The sequence below is a fragment of the Lepisosteus platostomus genome, chromosome 7 (genome assembly GCF_059453375.1).
Source record: "Lepisosteus platostomus isolate fLepPlt1 chromosome 7, fLepPlt1.hap1, whole genome shotgun sequence".
Classification (NCBI taxonomy): domain Eukaryota; kingdom Metazoa; phylum Chordata; class Actinopteri; order Semionotiformes; family Lepisosteidae; genus Lepisosteus; species Lepisosteus platostomus.
In genome coordinates, this window is record NC_142617.1 from 51,609,409 (window position 1) to 51,630,462 (window position 21,054).

Here is a 21,054-nt window from a genome sequence, read left to right on the forward strand (position 1 = left end):
CTTCTTCCAATTCAGACTCACGGTGGAGCAGGAGTCTATTCCGGCAAACAGCAGGCGAAAGACACCAGTCCATCACAGGGCACACACAGACACACGTACCAGTGCCAATTTTCCCAGAAGTCAATGAAACTACCAGTATGTTTTTGACTGTGGGAGGAAACCCAGAAGAATGTGGGGAGAACATACAAAATCCATGCTGAAAGCACCCAAGGTCCAGATTTGAACCCAGGGCCCAGCACTGCAAGTCGCCTGCCATTTTATATACTGAAGTGATATTCGGACAGTGTGAGGAATCATGATGATCAGGCATAGGCCACATTTTCATAACCATCAGTTCTGGGACATCTGCAGTATGCTGCTCAAATGTAAAAGAATCTATAGAAACTCACACAGAAACTCTTGGCATCCTGTGTGCTGGTATAAATAATGAATTACCCTTTACTGTCTTACTGCTTTTCTACATGGGACCCTAAGAACATCTTTTGATCCAGAAAACCATTGCAGCAGGTGTAGCAGGAGGATCAGCAGATGAATGTCTAGGGGCACAGCCTAGAGAGCGAGTGGCTGTTGTTGTTTCAGTAACACATGGCGACCCGGATCGGACAGCCGTCTGAAAAAACGAACTTCTGTTTGTCAGGAGAACTTAACGGTGGCCATCTGCAGTCTGTATCAGTCTTCCCACAAGCATTACAGCCTCTGTTGTGTCCGTGCATTTAATTACACCGAGCAGATCTTGGCGTTAGCCTATTAACAAGGACAGAATGAGTAATTAACGCATGAGTGACAGGACAAAGACTCGCGGAGAGCATGAAAGATCTGGTACCATAACATCCCCACACTAAGCCTGAATAAAAAACAGGGAATCTGCAAGCCAACTGACTGACTGATAAACCCGGACTGCTGTGTTTGTTAAATGAAAACTGACAAAACTCAGAAAGGGTGCAGTCTTAATCCAAGATCTCCTTATGGGCTGGATCTCAAGAATAATGGCCACAGGCTCCCCTCTCCCAGCTCTGTTTATAAAAGACAGTGACAAAGAGAGAGAACCAGTGCAGGTCCTGTTGGAAAGCCCAACTCCTGCAACACGCTCTAATGAGTGTTTCCCTCTAGATTTGATAAGGAGCATTTTCTTGCGTCAGGAAGAGAGAAGCAGACCTTCAGGGGAGTGAAGTGGGACTGTCAGTCTTCTGGGTGTTTACAGGCAGGAGGAGGAGTGCCTGAATGGCTTGGCAAGAGGTGTGGACAAGGGACAGAGAGGGAGAAGGGGCAGGGAAGGAGACAAGAGTAGAAGTAAGTAATGGTACCCAGGGATACAATATCTGTTAACTATACACTATAGGGTTGGAACAACTTCCAAAGCTCCATCATGGTAAACATTACCAGCCCTGGTGCACACTGCGCAAGGCTGAACACTCACTGGCCCTAAAGCCACATCCCTTCCAGAAATCGGGGTGAAATGAGAGAAGGGGGTTCCCAGGGGGAAGCTCTTTCGAGAAGGAGCCACAGTAGATGGAGAGCATGTAGCAGTAGCATCCTGCTACACTGCAAGGCAGCAGAACCAAAACGTTCGGTCTGGTTTTTTCTTCTCTGTAATGCATCCTTATCAACGGTTGCTCGGCTAGCCGAGCCTGTGATGAATCTGAAGCTGAAAGAGAAAGGGAGAGAGGGAAGGAGAGAGAAAGAGGTACAGAGAAAGGGGGTCTGGGACCAAGCCAGCAGCGTCTTGTGATTCCCAGGAGGTGTTTCAGACACCAGGGGCTGCTGTGAAGCCCAGTGCTTTGCAGCTTATTCAGGCGAGAGAAGGGGAAAAAAGCACACAAACCAGAGAGGAATACAGAGCATGTGGGGGAAACTGAGCTGCCATCTCATCTCACACAGAAACAGTTTATCTGCTTGTTGGCTCCTTCATTGAATCGCAGCAGGAATTCAGTTCCTTGGTTACATAACAAAGCGGAGGCAGGAAAGAGTATGACAAGCGGAGAAGAACACCAAGCTTTTCTGGTGAGCTGAAAAGGCTGCACACTGCTGAAATCCATGAGAAAAGTACCACCAACAAATTAATAATAATAATTAATAATTGCTTACACTTATATAGCGCTTTTCTGGACACTCCACTCAAAGCGCTTTACAGGTAATGGGGGCTCCCCTCCACCACCACCAATGTGCAGCATCCACCTGGATGATGTGATGGCAGCCATAGTGCGCCAGAACGCTCACCACACATCAGCTATTAGTGGGGAGGAGAGCAGAGAGTAATGAAGCCAATTCATAGATGGGGATTATTAGGAGGCCATGATTGGTTAAGGCCAATGGGAAATTACACCCCTACTCTTTTCGAGAAACACCCTGGGATTTTTAATGACCACAGAGAGTCAGGACCTCGGTTTTACGTCTCATCCGAAGGACGGCACCTGTTTACAGTATAGTGTCCCCATCACTATACTGGGGCATTAGGACCCACGTGGACCACAGGGTGAGCGCCCCCTGCTGGCCCCACTAACACCTCTTCCAGCATCAACCTTAGTTTTTCCCAGGAGGTCTCCCATCCAGGTACTGACCAGGCTCACACCTGCTTAGCTTCACTGGGTTGCCAGTTGTGAGTTGCAGGGTGATATGGCTGCTAAATTAACAAGGATACCATGATTTTGTATACAACCAAAACATAGCCTTGCCATAAACACCTACTGTATATAAGGCCATGACTTTAACAGCCTGTCGACTGACAACAGGCTGTCAATACTTAAAACATGACTTACACACAGTTTTTCTGTTTGTGACTTGGGGTTGCTCTCTGCCAAAAGACACTGGTGGCAGCTGTGGGATCTCGGAACAGCGCTCTCAGTAAATTGGCCTGCACATTCTGGGGTGATGATGCATGTACTCTGCACCAGACTGCATTTGCTATCAGCCTCTCTGCTGCAGAGTACAGTCCTCCAGGTCTGTGGTCACACATTTGGGCGAAGGTATAAAAACACAGAGGATGAGCCCAAAAGGAGGAAGAAAAGGCCTTTTGGAAACAGGAAGTAAGAAAGTGAGAGGAGGACCCTAAGTCGATGTCTTCCAGTTGGTGGAATTCTGGATGTAGGTGACTCTATTCTACCTGTGGACATTTTCACTTTTACGTAGAGATTACAGGACATCTCTGGCTTTAAGATCGCCCTTTTAGTTTTCTGTTGAATGACCCTCACCTTTGTGACCCAAGGTCATTCTCTTCTCCTCTCTTTCTTGTGGTTTATTTCTCTTTTTTGCCAGAGGGTCATAGCTTCCAATCGCAGGTGTATCATCATTACTGCTTCATATTGTGCCCTAGGTGTGCCAGGAGTCCCCACAGAAACCCCAACTGTACAAAACAAGTGTCAAACCGAGAGATGTAAAGAGAAAAACAGGCAATGTGAGCCTTGTAAATCGCTCTGGATCAGAGCCAAGATTAGAGACAAATGAATGTTAATAGTCATGGCAGCTGGGTTGTAGTTAATACTGGTCATTGACATACAGCAGGTGGTAATGCACAGCCTGACAGGTAATTGCCTGCTATAGCAGGTTTATTGCTTCAGCTGTGGATGACTAGGTGCAACCTGGGTTATATTCTGTTACAAACTCTCCTCTCACCCCCATCCTAGGCAGAAGGAGAGCAGTGAGCAGCTCTATCAAGAGTTGGTCCGCAGCAGTGATTTACTGGCTAACAGTGTGTGTTCCAGTCAGAAACAGAATATTATACACAAGAGGGGACTCATCCCCAGTTTCCACATTATCCTTTAGGGTATTCCAAACATTCTCTAATAAAACATGCTACATGAAATGTCCAAAAAGGACAAAAAATAATTTTGGAAGTCCCAATATCTTAGAAAGGACATATAATGCTTCTGTATGGGAAAATAAAACTGCACTACAATCTAAGATCGCACATGGGACACAAAGAACGCCTAACCCGTTCATGAACTCTTAATGAAAGCTAAAGAGGGTGAAAAACACATTTTTTTCCAAACTGAATGCAGAGTAAAAGCACTTGGTATTTTAATATGGATTTTAACTCTGCATAATGATTACAAGAAGAGTTCAGTGCCAAGTTTTTTAAAAAAGCATTGCATCTCAGCAATGAAGCCAAGAGCCAGAAACTAGATTCTTCAGGCGGACACTGATCGGCTTCCTTTGTTTTTGTTCTTGCCTTTGTTTTGCTCTTTTACTCACAAACTGCGTGTGAGAACAAAAAAAACCAAAACTGAGCTAAGCGGGGATACTATATTTTGCATCCTTTGCATTCCGAGGAGGGTCACCTGACAGCAGCAGCCTGCCCATGGTCTCCAGCCAATGGCCGGTCTGGCAAGAATCTGCTGTGCATCGGCAGGATGTGTGAGCAGGAGCCGCGACTCAGAGACAGGGGGAGAGAGAGAGCAGCAAACAGGCACAGGAGCAGAGCTGAGAGACAGCTACTGCTGCAGACACGGGGCTGCGTCGGTGCTGAAGGAGGAGGGGAGGAGACGGAGGAGGAGGAGGGTGGAGGGGGTGAAAAAGAAAGAGGGAGGCTAATGATACTGGCACACTCAGCTTCCTGGGAGCACATCTGTAATGTGAGAGCAGCCCTATCCTGTGCGGAGCCCAACACTGCTGCTGAAAGGTAAGAAGCTGGTTTCATTGAGGCCGCCTGCAAGGTATGCTAATCAGCGAGTCTCTGGCTTTGCAAGTAAGTTTCCTTTAATTTCAGAAAAAGCCCAGTGCTGTGCTTTGCAAAAAAGACATGCTTTAGACGCTAGCAGCGGAGACACAGCAAGGCCATGGGACGTCAGCAGAGGTAGCACCAGCTGCTGATGGAGAAGGAGCGGAGGGCAGTAATTCAGAGAAGTTAAGAGACTTGGCGTGTGCACTGAAAGTTAAAGAGGGTTGCTTGTAAAAAATAAAGACCATTCAGTGGCAAGTGATGTACCGTGTATGAATAACAAATGAAAAGGTTGTCCTTGAGAGGAGAACGGAAGGCTAGCGCTGTCTGTAGCCCAAGGAAACACTAGCTATTTTACATAAATTCCTAAACAAGCATGCATTTATGCATCACTGTTCTGTGTTAAAACCAACACAGGAAATTGGTTTCTGACAGTTAATCTGATGCGATGAAATTAGAATGCACGGGTTTAAGATAAGCAGAATCCTTCCTATCCTAAGAGTTGCACCTTAAAGGGGACATTGGTCAGCTGTGAGCTTGCTCTGCAATAATCCAGTGCACTAACTTTGGCTCCAGGCTTTTTTCTGCATCTTGTTCTGAAGCCAGATGAAGTGCCTGAAACATCCGGCATGAGCACATGTAGGATGTTTTAACAGAGAGAGGATCAATTCTGCACTACATTAGCGGTAGTTAAAATGAACCCATGATTGCTGACCCCCCCACTCCCCTCCCCGGGCCACACTCCTTTTCTCACTTCTGGCCGAGACCAGTCTTGTTTCACGGAAAGGTAGATCAATTACAGTGGCCGTTTACCCGGCACAGCTTGCATGCTCTACGCTGTAAATGTTGCCCTCAGTATTGAACTGTAGCTGGAATGACGTCACCTTACAAGAGTGTCCAATAAAATTGGCCTGGATCTGGATGTGAACAGACCTGGCCTTCTCTCTCTCCCCCGTCTGATGTCCTTGGTGGTATTGCTCGTCGGTGAAGTGGCTTTTTAGCTGTAAAAATAGGAATGGGTCAGTTCTAGTGGAACAATACTGTTATTCTCAAACAGAAATGTGCCTCTGGGAGAGGAGATGCACAATTTTGTGTAACACAAGCTAACTCTTTATAAGCTGTTATTCATGTCTCCCCTTCGAGTGCCCCTGTCTTTCAGACCACGGCCTTCCTCCTGTTCGATTGCTGCTCATGCAAGCAATACGCACGTCAACAGCAATTTTCTCAGACGTCTGCTGGAACACGTCAACCACAAACCTGTTGGCCAGTGCAGTAAACTTAACAACAACCCCTTTTCTGGGTTTTGTCCCATTAGCCTGCTGCTTGTCCCTGCATGACAAACAGCACAGTTATGTTGTATGTGCACCAGGCAGGGACAGAGGAGCTTCCTATGTTGTCTCCTACAAGGGCCTGTATCATCTACGAAGAGAGGCGCTGCAAGGGCTCCTGGGAATGTGGGGGAGGAGACGTGGGGATTGAGGTTGCCATACTAACTGTGACCTGATGAGGAAAGGCTCGAATTCAACACACATTTGTTTTGTGGTTGTTTTCTCATGGCTGGGGGGTATAACCAAAGCTGTCCCCACTTTGCCCAGACCTCTCATGGTTTCTATATTCCTCACAGCTGATAGGGGTAGGGAGCTGAGAGATGTGCGAGATCTTTCTGAAGCGTCCCGGAGCTCAAGGTGCCCGTCTCTGGTGCCCAAACACAGCAGCACTCTGCAGGGCTGCCCTGACTTGGAAGGTGCCAGTTGCACTTGGTCAGTCTGTTCTCTAGAGCATCGCTTTCACCGACTATGAGCCATGAAAATGTGAAACTACTAACAGTGGGGTGGGGTGGTGGGGTGGTGAGGAGGCAGGAGCAGGGTAACATTTTTCGTCAACTTCAGAAAAGTCAGCTATCAAGAGGAATTGTTTTCTGGATGCTGGAATTCATCACCAGGTGAAAACATCAAAGGAGATAAACTGGTTATTGCAAGGTTGGGGATGAAAAAAGCTTCCTTCTATTTTGTGGTTGACTCCTGGTTCTTCTCCTTTGCTCAGATGTCATGGCGTCCGCAGTACCGAAGCTCCAAGTTTCGAAATGTTTACGGCAAAGTGGCAAACAGGGAGCACTGCTTCGATGGGATCCCCATCACCAAAAACGTCCATGACAACCACTTCTGCGCCGTCAACACCAAGTACCTCGCCATCGTGACAGAGAGCGCCGGAGGAGGGTCTTTCCTGGTCATCCCCTTGGAGCAGGTAAGATCCCTGCCTCTCCTGACCCCTCGAGCTCTGCGCCGGGACTCATACACACATGGCTCCAGGAGGGGAATATGAAAGAGCTTGGAGGAAAACACCAATACTCCAACCCATCCACACGTGTGAAATTGCTTGGAGTGTCCATCTCTGTTTGAATTTTCCTTCCTCCCTCTCAGCGGATGTGTGCTCAGCTCCCATATTTACAAACCACTGCTGATGCGTGCTTAGATCCTCAAATCCAGCTAAGCAACCCTACTTACAAACCACGCGTGCACTATTCACAAGAGCCATGGTGTCTGTGTTGCTTTCTGGGAATAAAATGTAAAATGAACACAAACAATACAGTGCTCAAAGCTATGTTTGTCATTGCTCTACTTATTTAAAAGTCTTTGCAAGCAGACCCATGTAAAGAAGTGAATGCTTTGGACTACTTAAATATGCAGGAGGGTTTCGAGCAGCCTGATCACTGGTGCTTTTACACTGACCACTGAGCAGTACTGGCTGCTCTCAGTCTCAGATGTTCTTAGAAAGGTTTGGGGGACATGAAGGCAGTGTGAACCTTGAGCAGACTGTGGCTTTAAGGGAGCCACATCCCTAGTCTTTCAATTGCTCCTGGCACCTTCAACTCTTTTATCCTGCACACAGGCCAAACTAAACTATCACCAAAGTGGAGTGCACATTAATCTAAAGCCTTAATACAGCAAATCAGAGATTTTGCTGGTATCAGCTGAAATCTATTGGCTATTGGAAAGGAATCCCACATATATATAAATAGGAAGGGAGCTCATAATGTTAGTTACTCAGATAAGTGGATTTTGAAACCCCTGAGTCATGGACCAGTGAAGTTCTGTACGCTTACGAACAGGACCATTGGAAACACTTCCATGGACAATGGACAACAGCACTATGACCGACAGTGTGACACAATATGGGGTTCCCCCTAGGATTCCAGATACGTAGGGTACCAAGTTAAAATGATCATTATTAATGGACTACTTTAATTAAAAATGCACTTCTAAATGAGATCGAGCAGAACCCCCACAATGTTCCTTCTTACATAACGTACAGTACAATACATTTATGCAACACATAAGGAAATAAAAAATATGAATTTCACTGGTGCTGTATTTGTTATAGAATTTATTTAAAAAAAACACTAAAGTATTTCATGGAGAAAAAAACGTGAGCCCTAGTTAATCAGGGCAACCCTGCCTCAAACGTAAATGGAAATGGAAACACGGCAACATTTTCCAGGAATGGATGAATTTGTGAATGCAGTGCTTCCCTCAGTGCCTGTTCCCGACCTTAGAATTTCCACTGAAGGCAGATCCACTCGCTTGGCCTAAGATGGCCGTGTACGATGGCTTGAGGCGTAAGTACTGGCTTGACAAATTGTTCAGCAAGCCCTCAGCAGCCCTCAGAACGCCCCGTGCACCATCTTCCCCTCACGGTACAAACCCGCCCTCAGCGGCCGGAGCAGCAGCACAGAGAGGGGGGCTCCTGCTGGCACTGAGCCGAGCTCCATCAGTGCTCCAGCAGGCTGTCGGGAGAGAGCTCAAGCCTCCCTCTGCCACCGCGGGCTCAGTGGCGCTCAGCTGCCCAGGGCTGGCCTCAAGTCTCTAGCTGGTCAGGGAATGACGTCAGTCTCAGGCAGGGCTGCTGGGAGACCTGGGCCCGTGTTCAACAGTGCTTCTGTCCACCGTGCCTGCAGACACTCTGGGTAAAGTGAAGGGCAAATTTATCTGCTTCTTCTGGTGGTAACATTCCATGATTTTAAACATGTCCACGGCTTTCTTTTCTCCCCTTTTTCTCTGGCCCCATCTCGTCGAGTCAGAGCCCCTGGCTGCCCTGGTCAGTCCACAGCGGATATCACCGTCTTTGAGATGGAGGGCAAGGTTTTGTGTTGAGTAAAACGAGCTAGCTGCGCCTTGATTCCCACATCCCAACCAGGAGGAAATGAATTATTAATTACACCTAATGGAACCTCGCAACCCCAGCCCCTATTCATTTTGCTGACTTTTCTTTCATGTATACTGAATGCCCAAGAAGAACTGGAGGTGAAATTCACGAGAAAATGATCTACAGTTCTTCCTTTTTGAGTCGGTTTCCAGTGCGGGCAAAAGCATTAGAGCAAAAATGCCTTTTCTCCAGTCACAAGTGTTCCCAGTACACTATACTTGAACGCCCTAACCACAGATAAATACCAGGCAGCTATAGATCTACAGCAACAGAATAAACTGGATTATAAATGCACATTTATTTCCCGATCTTGGACCTGTCTACACAGGAGTGCTGAAAATTAATTTTCTGCTCACTGCTGGCTTTGCCTTAGGACAGCAATATGTCTTTTCTCCAATACGCTACAAACGCATGAGTCATCATTCTCACTGATTGAATCTGTTTTTTTGGAGAAAACAGTGTAAAAAGAAACTGTCCCACTTCGAAAGAAGGAAGGGGTGGAGTAATGAAATTACCCTGTTGTTGGACCTGTAACTGGAAGGTTGTGGGTTCAAATCCCAGGTGGTACCACTGCTATTATATCATTGAGTGAGGCACTGAGCACTGAGACTACTTCAATAAAATACACAGCTGCAGAAATGGATCCAACAGCAAATCGCTCTGCATGAACAGTGTTAGCCAAATCAAACAGAGAGAGATCTGTACCAGCCATCCAGCAGATATTATGAAGAACAGGGGCACTTCCAGTGTGATGAGTGGCCTGGGCTTCCAGAGCTGGTCTCAGCGTGCCGGCCATATGGCACACTGATGGAGACAGGGCAGTGGGGAAGGCCTTGGTTACTGCTGCCAAACGGCATTACAGAAGAGTGAGATAACCTGGAATCATTTCAGAACGGACCCAAGCGCAATCGCAAGACAGACTGTAACGTCTGCAAAAGCAGTTTTCCGCTGCCCGGGTGATGGAAGTCCAGCCCAGCTGGCGCTGCCCGGCTGCTGCATCCCGACTGGGTCCAGACGGCGTTGGCGGGCTGCCGGCCTCTGAGAAGGTGGAGCCCAGCTCCAGCTGGGATCCTTCTTAGCAAAGAGCCGAGGTCTTCAAATCAGGGGTCGCCGGGGAAACGCCCGTGTGTCCTTCCACAGTTCCGCGGCTGGAACGGGCCGACCCGCCAGGGGGCCGACGCGTGCGTGTGGCAGGACAGGTAACCATGCTCCCGGCATGGGGAGCAAGTCCAGCGCCGCACGACAGGCCACAACGGCAGGCGTGCCGACGCGCTTGTGTCAGCATTGATATGCGATCGCCGTATCCATTCTTTTCCAGAGCCCCTGCATCGAGCAATATACAACACCTCAAATCGCCCATTGTGCTTGGTTTTGCACAGGTTAATCACCATAGCAACTCCCGTCAGTGGGAGTGGGTGGCTGAGCAGGACGAGGGCGACTCTACGGGCTTGTACCCCGACACCCCTGAGCACTCAGTTCACACTCGAGAGCTGTCCTGGTATGGATGGTAAACGTGAGCTATCTGGTTTTTCCATAGTTTTTTCCACAGTCAGCATCCTGCATTCCCGTATGTTAATATGGTTTCCCACACACTTATCCCTTCTTCCGTCGTGCTGAATTCAGTATTATCCTGCTGCTGCCATGTTATGGAGCTGTAAGCTTTTGGAAGAGGACATACAGTACAGCCATTGCAACATTTATTTTACTAGCAACAGCAGCCTGGCAAGACTTTTAACGAGCAAAGCTGCCATGCACTAGCATATCTACAGGTATTGCAAAGTAAAATACTCTTTGTACTCTTCAGCAACATTTGTCTGACTGCAGTGTCGGTTCCTTGGGCTGTGTTGGCCTGCTGCACACCCACGCCACACCTTACACAAAGCTTATGATCCACAAGGCTTTACGCACAGGACCGTAGCCAGGAAGTGATTTTTGGGTGGGCCTGTGCAAAAGTGGGTGGCCCGGGCTCTAACTGACCCTGTTGCCAGCATAGGGGCACCCCTCCAATTTACAATGCAATCCTCGAGCAGTATAATTAAACAGCAGAATTATACCTTATGTATATACAGTATACTGTACATACACTCTCTCTCTCTCACACACACACACAACAGTCACCTAGGCTGCCGAACGCCATTGTGCCACGGCGGATACACATAAAAACAAGCAGTGCCTACCTCTGTTGTGAGGTTTTGGCCTTCTAGACCAGACGTAGGCGTCGGGGCTGGGAATTGAATATGGCGATAATCTCGTCACTGTCTAGAGGGTCGGCAAATTCCCGTTCAAATGACAGCTAGTTTGCAAAGGTCTCTCATATGAGGACTTTGTCTTTAGCTAAAGAAAAGCTGCAAGAGCTCATTTTCACCTGTTGCTTGTAACAGTTCTAAGAATTTCGAATGCCTGCTTTTAGATTTCGGTAGTTTTACGAAGTTACTCTGACGTTAATATTTTATTGCAAAACACAATGAACACAACGCAAAACGCAAGATTCAAAACACGTTCGAAATATTGTATTTAAAGTACCATGCAGGGTTTACCTGGAGCTCTGTGAAGTTGCCCCCCTACGGACAGCACAAACGATGAAACCCACCTCATTCGTTAGTGCTACTTTTGTGCCGTTGAAAGTGGCGTTTGTGCTGCTTTCGTTTCCGAGATGTAGCACCTTGTTTTTTAGGGTAATCACCAACAAACTCGGTACTTGAACACCTGATTATAACTAAAACATTGCGGGAAATTTTGTTTTCCGAGTCTTTCTGGTCGGGTGGAGTGGATGTAGGTGTTTTCTTTTAATTTTTAACCATGTCCTCGAAAATGCATTGCTTTGTACCCCTTTAATTTGTGAAGAGACACCAGTTTCCAAATTACCGCTGGTTTCAAGATCGATATAATTTAACAATAAAAAACTAAATAAAAAGCACGAGCATAATAATATAATGATCATAGGCTTTACATTTCTATTCATTTTTAAAGTACAAAGCAGGTGTTTCCCCTACCTTAAATATACGATTAAAATTGTTCAAATGCCATGTATTCATTACAGAAAGCAGCGGAGAATTGTGAATCAATAAAGACGTTTTAAAAATTAGCTGATGTACTTATTTTGCAAATAAGTAAAGCATTTTAAAAATATATCCTCATTGACAGTAAACACGCCGATCCACCTGGCGCTGCCGGCTTGAACAGCTCTCAGGCCCCTGATTGGCTAAACCCCCGAACAGCTCGGGCTGCGATTGGGTGAAGAGTGAGAATCGACACTCTGATTGGGTAAAGCGCCACAGCGGCAGTTCCGAGAACATGTAGATACACAGATACACAGGTGATGGATGGAATACTGTAGCCCCGGTTAACCGTGTGTGCTGTATGAGCACGCTGGATATATAGTAACACATCCATTGGTTTCCAATTGCTGATCAATCTAAGAGAAGTTGCACTGAGGTCAAAACTGAATAGCAGACAAAGAATGTCATGGCATCCAGCGCGTTCACGACTCCGATAGCATGTCACGATAGGAGTGCACGCATCAGATATACATCGCGATAACCATTGCAACTGGCGCATCACTGTCATGGCGCCACATGAAATCCATATATCACGATATTACATACCCCGGCAAAAACCGCCCCCCCCATATAGCGACATGGAGTCCCTATATCGCGATATGACATACCCCCCCAACAAAATGCCCCGCCCCCATGTCGCGACATGGAGTCCATATGTTGCGATAGGTCATACCCTGACAGGATACGCTGACCCCATGTCGCGACACAAAGTCCATATATCGCGACACATCCTATCTGGGTATATCATGTCCTGATATGAGACCTTTGTTGTGACAGCGTGGCATGGAAGCCAGTCGTGATATACACTGCCGCGATATACATGGGGTCCCTAGCATGACATGCTGCGGAGGTATTGTCACGATGGTATCCCACAGTTATGCGTTTGGCAATAGTGTGTCACGGTAGGGAAAGAAAAGGAAAACGTGCCTTAGAAAATAAAAACCATAGATCTTACAATCACGGTGATTTTACGTTCATTGCAACCACAGGTTTATGTCAGATGGTTAACTTGTTGGCATGCCTCCTGTCTTAGTATTATTAACATCTAAGGAGGCTGATAGGTTTATGGATATTGATTGTCTTTAAAATGTTAAGGGTACGAGCTAAACTGTAACAGAGCGCTTGAACTTGGCAGACGGGGTCACTGGAGGTCAAAGTCACCGTGCATGGTCACGTGATCACTGAAGACCCAAGGTGCTATATCTCGGGAACGAAAGCAGCAAACGTAGCACTAACGAATGAGACCGGTTTGGTTTCCCTACGGCATTCTACTGAAGGGCATTTAGAGGCGATCTGAATAGTTATCTGTAAAATGCACACTCTCATCTATCTGTCAATATTATCTTAATGTTATTCATGCATTCCAGAACTTGTAATTTTTTTTACAACAGAAATTTTAGAACCTCTTCGTGCTTAATGCTGAGAAAAAAAAACAATGTTTGTCAAACTTACAAAATCTCTCATTCCTCTGATGTGCTGTGCATGTAAATCTCTCTGATGGTTAAAAAAACACTTCTGCTTAAAACTGGCAAAATGTCCATTAGACATTCCATTTTTCTAAAATGTATTCACAGCATTTTCATCATCGCCAAGGGTACTGTAGGTGCTGTGTATTCATGCCTGTCATTATTATTGATGCCTTTATTACCTGCACAGTTCACATTTTTACCTAAGTGGTTAAATGCATCTGTGTAAACTGTACAGAGGAATATACACAGACCTCGAAATACATGCAAAGTGTAGGAAGAGTGTAATGCGGAGATCTCCAAAACGCACAGCTTTAGAGCAGAGGGTAAGCCATTGGAAACAGGAGGGGTGCAGTGGGAATCTTCTCTGATTAAAGAAATTCTTCTGCATGGTCACTCTCGGGCTCGGGGGGAGGAGGAGACGACTCATTCTTCCGCCAGCGTGATGAAGCACGGCAAGGGAAGAAATTGCAGCTCAGTGTCTTTGTCACTGGCTGTCTGTTTCATGTTTCCTGGACACATACAGTAGCTGCAAATGACAGCGGTGTGCTCCTGCTCGTCCAGGCAGCTCCTGCAGACTGCGAGGGCGTCTTCACTCTTGGCAATCACTGCCACTCGGAAACATTCCTCCTGCGACATATCAAGCTAGATTCCTGACAGTGCTGCAGAGGGGGCTGAAGAAACGACTTATATTTAGTGGAAAGTGGAATCCGCTGTGCAGAAATGATGGCGAGAGTCTTCTCAGCTTGATGGCTGAAGAGTGGCTCCTGTAGGAGCTGCAGTGACATGAGTGAGACACGTCCCCCTCCTTCAATACCCACCTTCCTGTCTGACAAGTGAATCCTGCCCAGGTGGCTGTGGTGGAGGAGTGGGACTTCCTGTCTCACTTTGGACTTGGTGCTTTGTCAACCGAAACTTTAATCAATTGGCGAATCCAAATTGCGTGGGTGTATAAGTTGAATTAGCCCAGCATTGTAAGGAATACTGCCGACAAAAAGATGCAGATTCGAAACATTTCTGCCAATCAAGTGGTACTGGTTTCTTACAATCAGGAATCGGTAACAGTAATGATCAATATTGGGATCCATAATTGATGGTGGCTTATTTAACCGGTGGGTACCAGACAGAGAGCCGCCATCAAGTGACACTTCGGCAATTATCAGTAGAGGTAGGCTTGCAGAAGCACCTCGTCAGAACTCAGAAGTTAAGCAGGGCTGAGACTGGTCGGTACTGGGATGGAAACCTTCAAAGAAATCCAGGGAGCGGAGTGAAGTGATGTTGGTGGACTAGTAGGTGGCGCTCTTCCCTCTGGAACTTATTTTCCAAACCAATGCTCAGTATTGTGAACTGGGACACTGTGTTAGAGGATGTCCTTAGCGTGAGGTGTTAAACGTGGCTTTGTAAGAGTAGGGACGTTAAGCATTAAGGGATACATTTCACTTGAAGCTTGCATTAAAAGTCAGTAGCATGAACAGGAGACTGGTGGAGAGTCTCACAGTGTCAGAAAGGCTTCCCAAAGAACACGCTCAACTATGGAATCTCACCGACATGCCCTTGTACTCTGTGGTCCTGATGGAAACATTCATTAGGAGAACAAACATTCTTCTATGCCTGATTCTGTTGACACCATGTGATGAGCTGTACATGCACTTGTGTTACATTCTTACTGCCCATGGCAACTCCTTATCTATTACAACCATCCAGTACCATAGCAATCCGTCATACAGTTCTCTCATAGCACAGGGCTGACCCTACTGTTGTATTGTTACTGAGCCACTGCACACAAAGCTCGTTCCCCAAGCACTTCGCGGCACAGCACAGAGCTTTTTCCTCACTACTGATTGTGATGACCATTGGTGAAGAAATTAATAAATGAATAAATAATTTAGGGTGGCAGGGTGGTGCAGTGATTGGCATTGCAGTTCTGGGGCCCTGGGTTCAATTCCGGACCTAGGATGCTCTCTGTGTGGAGTTTATATGTTCTCCCTGTGTTCATATACAGTGTAGGTTTCTTCCCAAAGACATGCTGGTAAGTTAATGGGCTGTTGGAAAAACTGGCCCTGGTGTGAGTGTGTTTGCCCTGCGATGGACTGGCGTCCTGTCCTTTGTGCCTGTTGCTTGGTGGGATAGGCTCCAGCTCTCCTGCCACCCTTTATCAGGTAAAGCAGTTAGAAAATGGAGGAATGGATGTCCAATGTTTGAACCTGTTCTCCCACACATGTTCTCAGGGTCTCTGCGTTAATCTGAGGCACTTTGATTTCTTACAAAGACGGAGCATTTCGCTTTTGCATCCGAAGCAGCAGCCTGCTGAGTCCAATGATTTGTTTAATGGCATTTACACAACTCAGTGACTATTTCCTGCAGGACAGGCCTGACCTGTGAAATCAGAGGACACACGCCGTTTCTAATCTGCATCACTGCACCATGAGGCCTCTGTGGAGCATTGAAGGCTGCCAATGTTTGACGGAAACACACTATAACCGAGGAACTGTATTCCTGGGTTAAGCGGTTAGCAAGGTTAATACCCATGACAGCTCACCCCTACTCCATACTTCACAAATGCAGGGAGAAAGCCAGAGCTTGTTTTTGGGTTGACTGAAAGGGTAACAGTTTAGAGGGAAGCTGAGTGTTTTCACAGAGCTGTTCCTCTCCACTTCTAAACAGTTGTCAATGTGTAACACCTGTCCAGGAGCTCTGACACAGCTGTGGTGAGATGGGCTTGTTGTCTCCATCACATGCACCAGAATATAATGTTACATTTTGAGGATTTACTGGCACAACATACAGGTAGACTTATTCCAGCTGATAGCATTTCAAAATGGCTGGAGCCCTTTAAAATATAATCCTGAGTAAGTGCCTCCCATAATTGTAGTTTTTCCTAAAAGCCTTGAACAAAACCAGTGTTATGAGCTCTGTCTTGTGTATGCTGCAGGGTGGGCAACTGGCTTCCTTTTTAATAGTATCTCAACAGACATGGTTATTATCCATAGAGGTTTCAACCTAGTTGACCAGAGTTTCTATGCATCTTCTGAAAATGTAAAGTGCAATACAAGTGCAATATGAAAAAAAATGATGCAATGACCTTAATCCAGAAAGGGATCAAGATGTACTTCACTGCAGACTGTGACCCAGTCAGTACAAATAAAATGTATCCCTGTCACACTGCTTACAGGGAGCCCATGTTGAACACTTTGGTCAAATTACTCTGTCATTACAGACAGCAGGTCCGGTACAGTGTTAGGCGCTCACTCTCTGAACCCAGAACGAGCCTATGCGCAGAAAGACGTCAGTACATTGAAGTGCTATGAAATATCCATGACCTGATGGCTGAGACGCTAGAACCACCAAGCGCTGGGAACCATGCATCACAGTGGCGCAGTGCCACCCAGTGGTGAAACTGCAAGGCAAATCAAAGCACTAAAAAGCACTTAAGAGCCAAAACATAATCTAAAACCTTGCTACAGAATTGGTAAAACTCACTTTGTGAATTCTCTTAAATTAAAAGACATAACATACTTCAGTGCAACTAAATATGAGGCAAACACATGATTTTCATTGCAGTTGAGTGCTTTACTTCAATGATTCCTTAACTGAGCCAACGACCTGCAATTGTTTCTACTTAAATGTTGGTCATTTTCAAACAGAAACATAGCAGTTAAAAGGAAACTGTCCAAATGAAACCTGTGATTGGGTCTGTCCAGTTATTTAACTGGGTACTCAGGTGGAAGAAACACCCGCAGGAATAACTGGGTCTCGAACACCTGTGTGTGTTTCTTGCTAAGACAGGCGCCCTGTCCAGGGCTTATTTCCGATCTGCGCCCTGTGACAGGCTCTGAGCTGCCAAGACCCTTGCCAGGAATAAGCTGTTTTCTGATAATGGATGGATAAAACCGTTTTAGGCAGAGCTTTTGAAACAGATGAGCTCGGAGTATGTGACCTCCACTGGAAATCACAGGCTCTGCGGTGCTCTCTGAGATCACAGTATAACCCAGCTCTCCTTGGAATGAGAGCAGGAAAACGCCAGCTGGTGTTTACAAAGACAGCTTAGCCAGTCTCACACATTAATGGTCAAAGGATGTGGTTAAAATTCAGCACTTGATGTTTTTTAGATCTTTAAATCCCATGTGTAATGTCTTTAACGTCGGCAACTTGTAACCTGTGATGCCATTTTTATTGACAAGTGGGGTCTGGCCTTGGTGGAAGGGAGGCTCATGCTTTCTTCAGGACATGTCTGGCTGTACGCCTGTCTTTCTCTTGTGCTGCAGTTGGGCCTGGTACAGTACAGCCTGGCAGTAGAGCACCCCCATTCACAAGCCGTGTGTGTGTGGACAGTTGGTGGGGCCCTTTTTTTTGTTAGTTTCCCTTCTTTCCCTGTGTGCAAGTGTGTATCTGTGTGTGTAAATGTGTGTGTGTGCGTACGTGCGTGTTCAGGGGTAAATGCATAACGGTCTATATATGGTGGCAATAGTCAGAGAAAATACAAGTAGAAACTCCCGTCGCACAATATTTTCCTATAAAACAAAATTACATCTTCTTTTGAAATCTGAATGTGCCACACATGTGTTTTTGGTCAGAATATTGTTTGAAATAATAAAATACAATGGGAGTTAATGGGGAGTGCCCAAAAATCTAGGAACTCAAATGTATGTTGTATGGATCTATCTAGAGCCCCTGAGTGTTTGACTCTACGGTGCTTTCTCAGACAGGCCGCATCGACCCCCACTACCCAAAGGTGTGCGGTCACCAGGGCAACGTGCTGGACGTCAAGTGGAACCCCTTCATCGATAACATCATCGCATCCTGTTCTGAGGACTCCTCCGTGAGTGACAGTCAGCACGTTGACACTCGCCACACATACACTGCACACTCACAGCACACCGCGTGTGCACACACACTACACACTGCGCGCACAAGTTGCAACCACGTGTGCACACACACTGCACACCACCTCTGCACTGACACTACAACTACGCGAACACTGACACTGCACACCGCGTGTTCACTGACACTACACACTGTATGCACATTATGCACACCGCGCATGCACACACTGCTCACTGTATGCATACACTACACACTGAGCAGACCCAACACACTGTGCAGACACCGCACATACACACACTGCACACCATTCATATGCACTAACTGCAACTGCATGTGCACTTACACTTACACCCACACGCACACACTGCACCTATACACACACTGCACACCCACATGCACACATCGCACCCATACACACACTGCACACAATAGCAACGCAGCTGCATGGTTCTCTCTGAATTCTGGGCAGCGAGGGGTAAGACAGGTTAACAAAGCAAGTGTCTCACAGCACAATGGACAACAAACATGAGTCTACAGTCCCGCAGGAGAAAAGTGCACTTAGACCAGCCCACGCCAGGCCAATATAATACAGTCTTGTTTTCATGTCAGCCCAACACTACGCTGGGAGTTAAAGAAGATAAGTCCTTCACTCAGTACCCTGCCCGGGTATAATCCTCACTAAGAGCATCAACATCTGGATGCTGAAACAGTCCAATAATTGAAAACGATTTCCACATTGTACAGCCTGAGCTTTTTAATCGTTTCGGATTTTTGAAGTCTCACTTTTTTTTACATAGTCTGGCTAAACTGCGAACTCTCTGTGGTCTCTTACCATAAGGCTCGAACACAGTAAATGCAACAGGAGGCTATGTCAGATCGGCTCCAATCTGCGCTTTACACCGATACGACCAGCTGTCAAGTTGTGTCCCGCAGTAATTACAGTAAAAGCCTTAGTTACCTGATGATTATTCTGGAGAGACGGGCACTGCAGCCCTGCAGCGCGGGGAGCAGCCCCTGGGTGGCAGCAGCGAGCTGCAACGGTGCGTGTGTCCGTCAGGTGCGGATATGGGAGATCCCGGAAGGGGGGCTGAAGCGCAACATGACGGAGGCCGTACTGGAGCTGTATGGGCACAGCCGGCGCGTCGGCCTCATCGAGTGGCACCCCACCACCAACGGCATCCTGTTCAGCGCCGGGTACGACTACAAGGTATCGGCCGTGCGGGTACAGGCTGGGGCGAGGGGGGCAAGCCTGGGGGATGGAGGGGTGTTGCTATGCCATCACTATGACAGCCCTCTCTAGGGAATGTCCTGCCCTCTTCAATGATAACCTTCTCAAAGCACCTGTGCAAAGACAGAAAGCAGTCTGAGAACTGCATGGCGGACATGTGTTTGATAGAAAACCCCAGTTTAAAAAAAGGCTCCGTGTTTAACCCCTCTTCGTCACCTTGCACTGATCTTCCACCTCCTCCATCACCTCCCCTCCCCCATCCTCTCTCCCTCAGATCCTCATCTGGAACCTGGACATCGGCGAGCCGGTGAAGATGATCGACTGCCACACGGACGTCATCCTCTGCATGTCCTTCAACACGGACGGCAGCCTGCTGGCCACCACCTGCAAGGACAAGAGGCTGCGCGTCATCGAGCCGCGCTCTGGGGACGTGCTGCAGGTGCGGCCTGCCCGTTGTGCGAAACACACACAAACGCTCACTAGCTGTCCTGCAGGAGGCGGACAAAGAGACGAGCAAAAGGAACATTTTAGGACAGAGTCTATGGGAGAATTGTCTCTTTATGTTTAAAAATAAGACACCAGCAGCGTAGGATAATCAAGAAAGTAAAACTCCCATGCCAACATTATGTCCAATTTTGCAAACGAAATTGCAGCGAATTACAAATTGCAAATGTAACAGGACAATCTTTTTGTTTATGTTTTTAATTCAGTACAGTTTGGGAGAATTAGATGGTAGAACAAAAGAGGTAAATATTTAATACCAGCTTTCAATGCCATACTGAAAGTTCTCTACTATAGTTCTCTACTAATTTTGAGTATGAAGCTCCTGATGCAGGCCTACTAACCCATTAGTGCTCTGGACAATCATCCTTGACCCTGAGAGAGCACTGATTGAATGCATCTGACAGTGAGAACCGCAGACAGATGTTCAGGCTACTGATCACACTGGTACATAGGAATTTAGAATATAAGGGCTCTCATGGAACAAGTAAATGTTTAGTCCATGCTGAAAAGAGAAGAAAAGAAACACAACATTTCAGCTGTGGAGCCTTCTTCTTCTGAGTCCAGCTCGATGCCTCAATCCTTCACACACAAAGAAGGCCCTTACCTTTTTCAGCATGGAATAAACCTTTACTTGTTCCGTTACAACCTACAGATGCTGACACAGCTATGTGCTTGAGCTACTAAGGGCTCTTACTACTTATTTCTTCTTAGAGATCTTTCCTGAAAAGGTTTAAAAGCTTTGAGACTGACATTTTATTGCTCAACGGTTTGCACTGCCAAGACATTTTATTTTTACATGACCAGTGCAGAATTCAGCCACACACAGCCTCATGTGATCATGTTCATCATATAGCTCAGCTTCACATGAACTCTTGCTCCCAGGCACACCATGACAGAAGCTGCTTTCTGAAGCCTGTCCTGAATTACTGATGTTCAGATCCCATTCCAAGCAGTCTTCTCTGATTTTCTGACATGAAACAGATGACATCCTATTTACGGGATAAATGAAAGAGACAAGTTTTTCCTGCTATGGACTTTATGCAGACCATGACTAGTCTTCAAGTTTGTCATCAAAGGCTTTATGAAATCTGCATTTTTGCACCGTGCACAACTGAG

At 46.6% G+C, this 21,054-nt stretch overlaps 1 protein-coding gene across 2 annotated transcripts in view; it reads left to right on the forward strand.

Annotated features, from left to right (window-relative positions):
• Window positions 1-21,054, forward strand: part of LOC148659163 (coronin-2B) — a 53,311-nt gene that overhangs the window by 21,170 nt on the left and 11,087 nt on the right. The window contains exons 1-5 of one of the 2 annotated variants that reach the window (XM_088641123.1): window positions 4,406-4,615; window positions 6,698-6,898; window positions 18,085-18,201; window positions 19,264-19,413; window positions 19,709-19,873. In XM_088641123.1, coding sequence (XP_088497249.1) covers window positions 6,698-6,898; window positions 18,085-18,201; window positions 19,264-19,413; window positions 19,709-19,873 — 633 coding nt within the window. In that variant the 5' untranslated portion in view covers window positions 4,406-4,615. Of the gene's footprint in view, window positions 1-4,405; window positions 4,616-6,697; window positions 6,899-18,084; window positions 18,202-19,263; window positions 19,414-19,708; window positions 19,874-21,054 lie in introns of those variants that run through there. The other variant, XM_088641122.1, reaches the window with a different exon arrangement.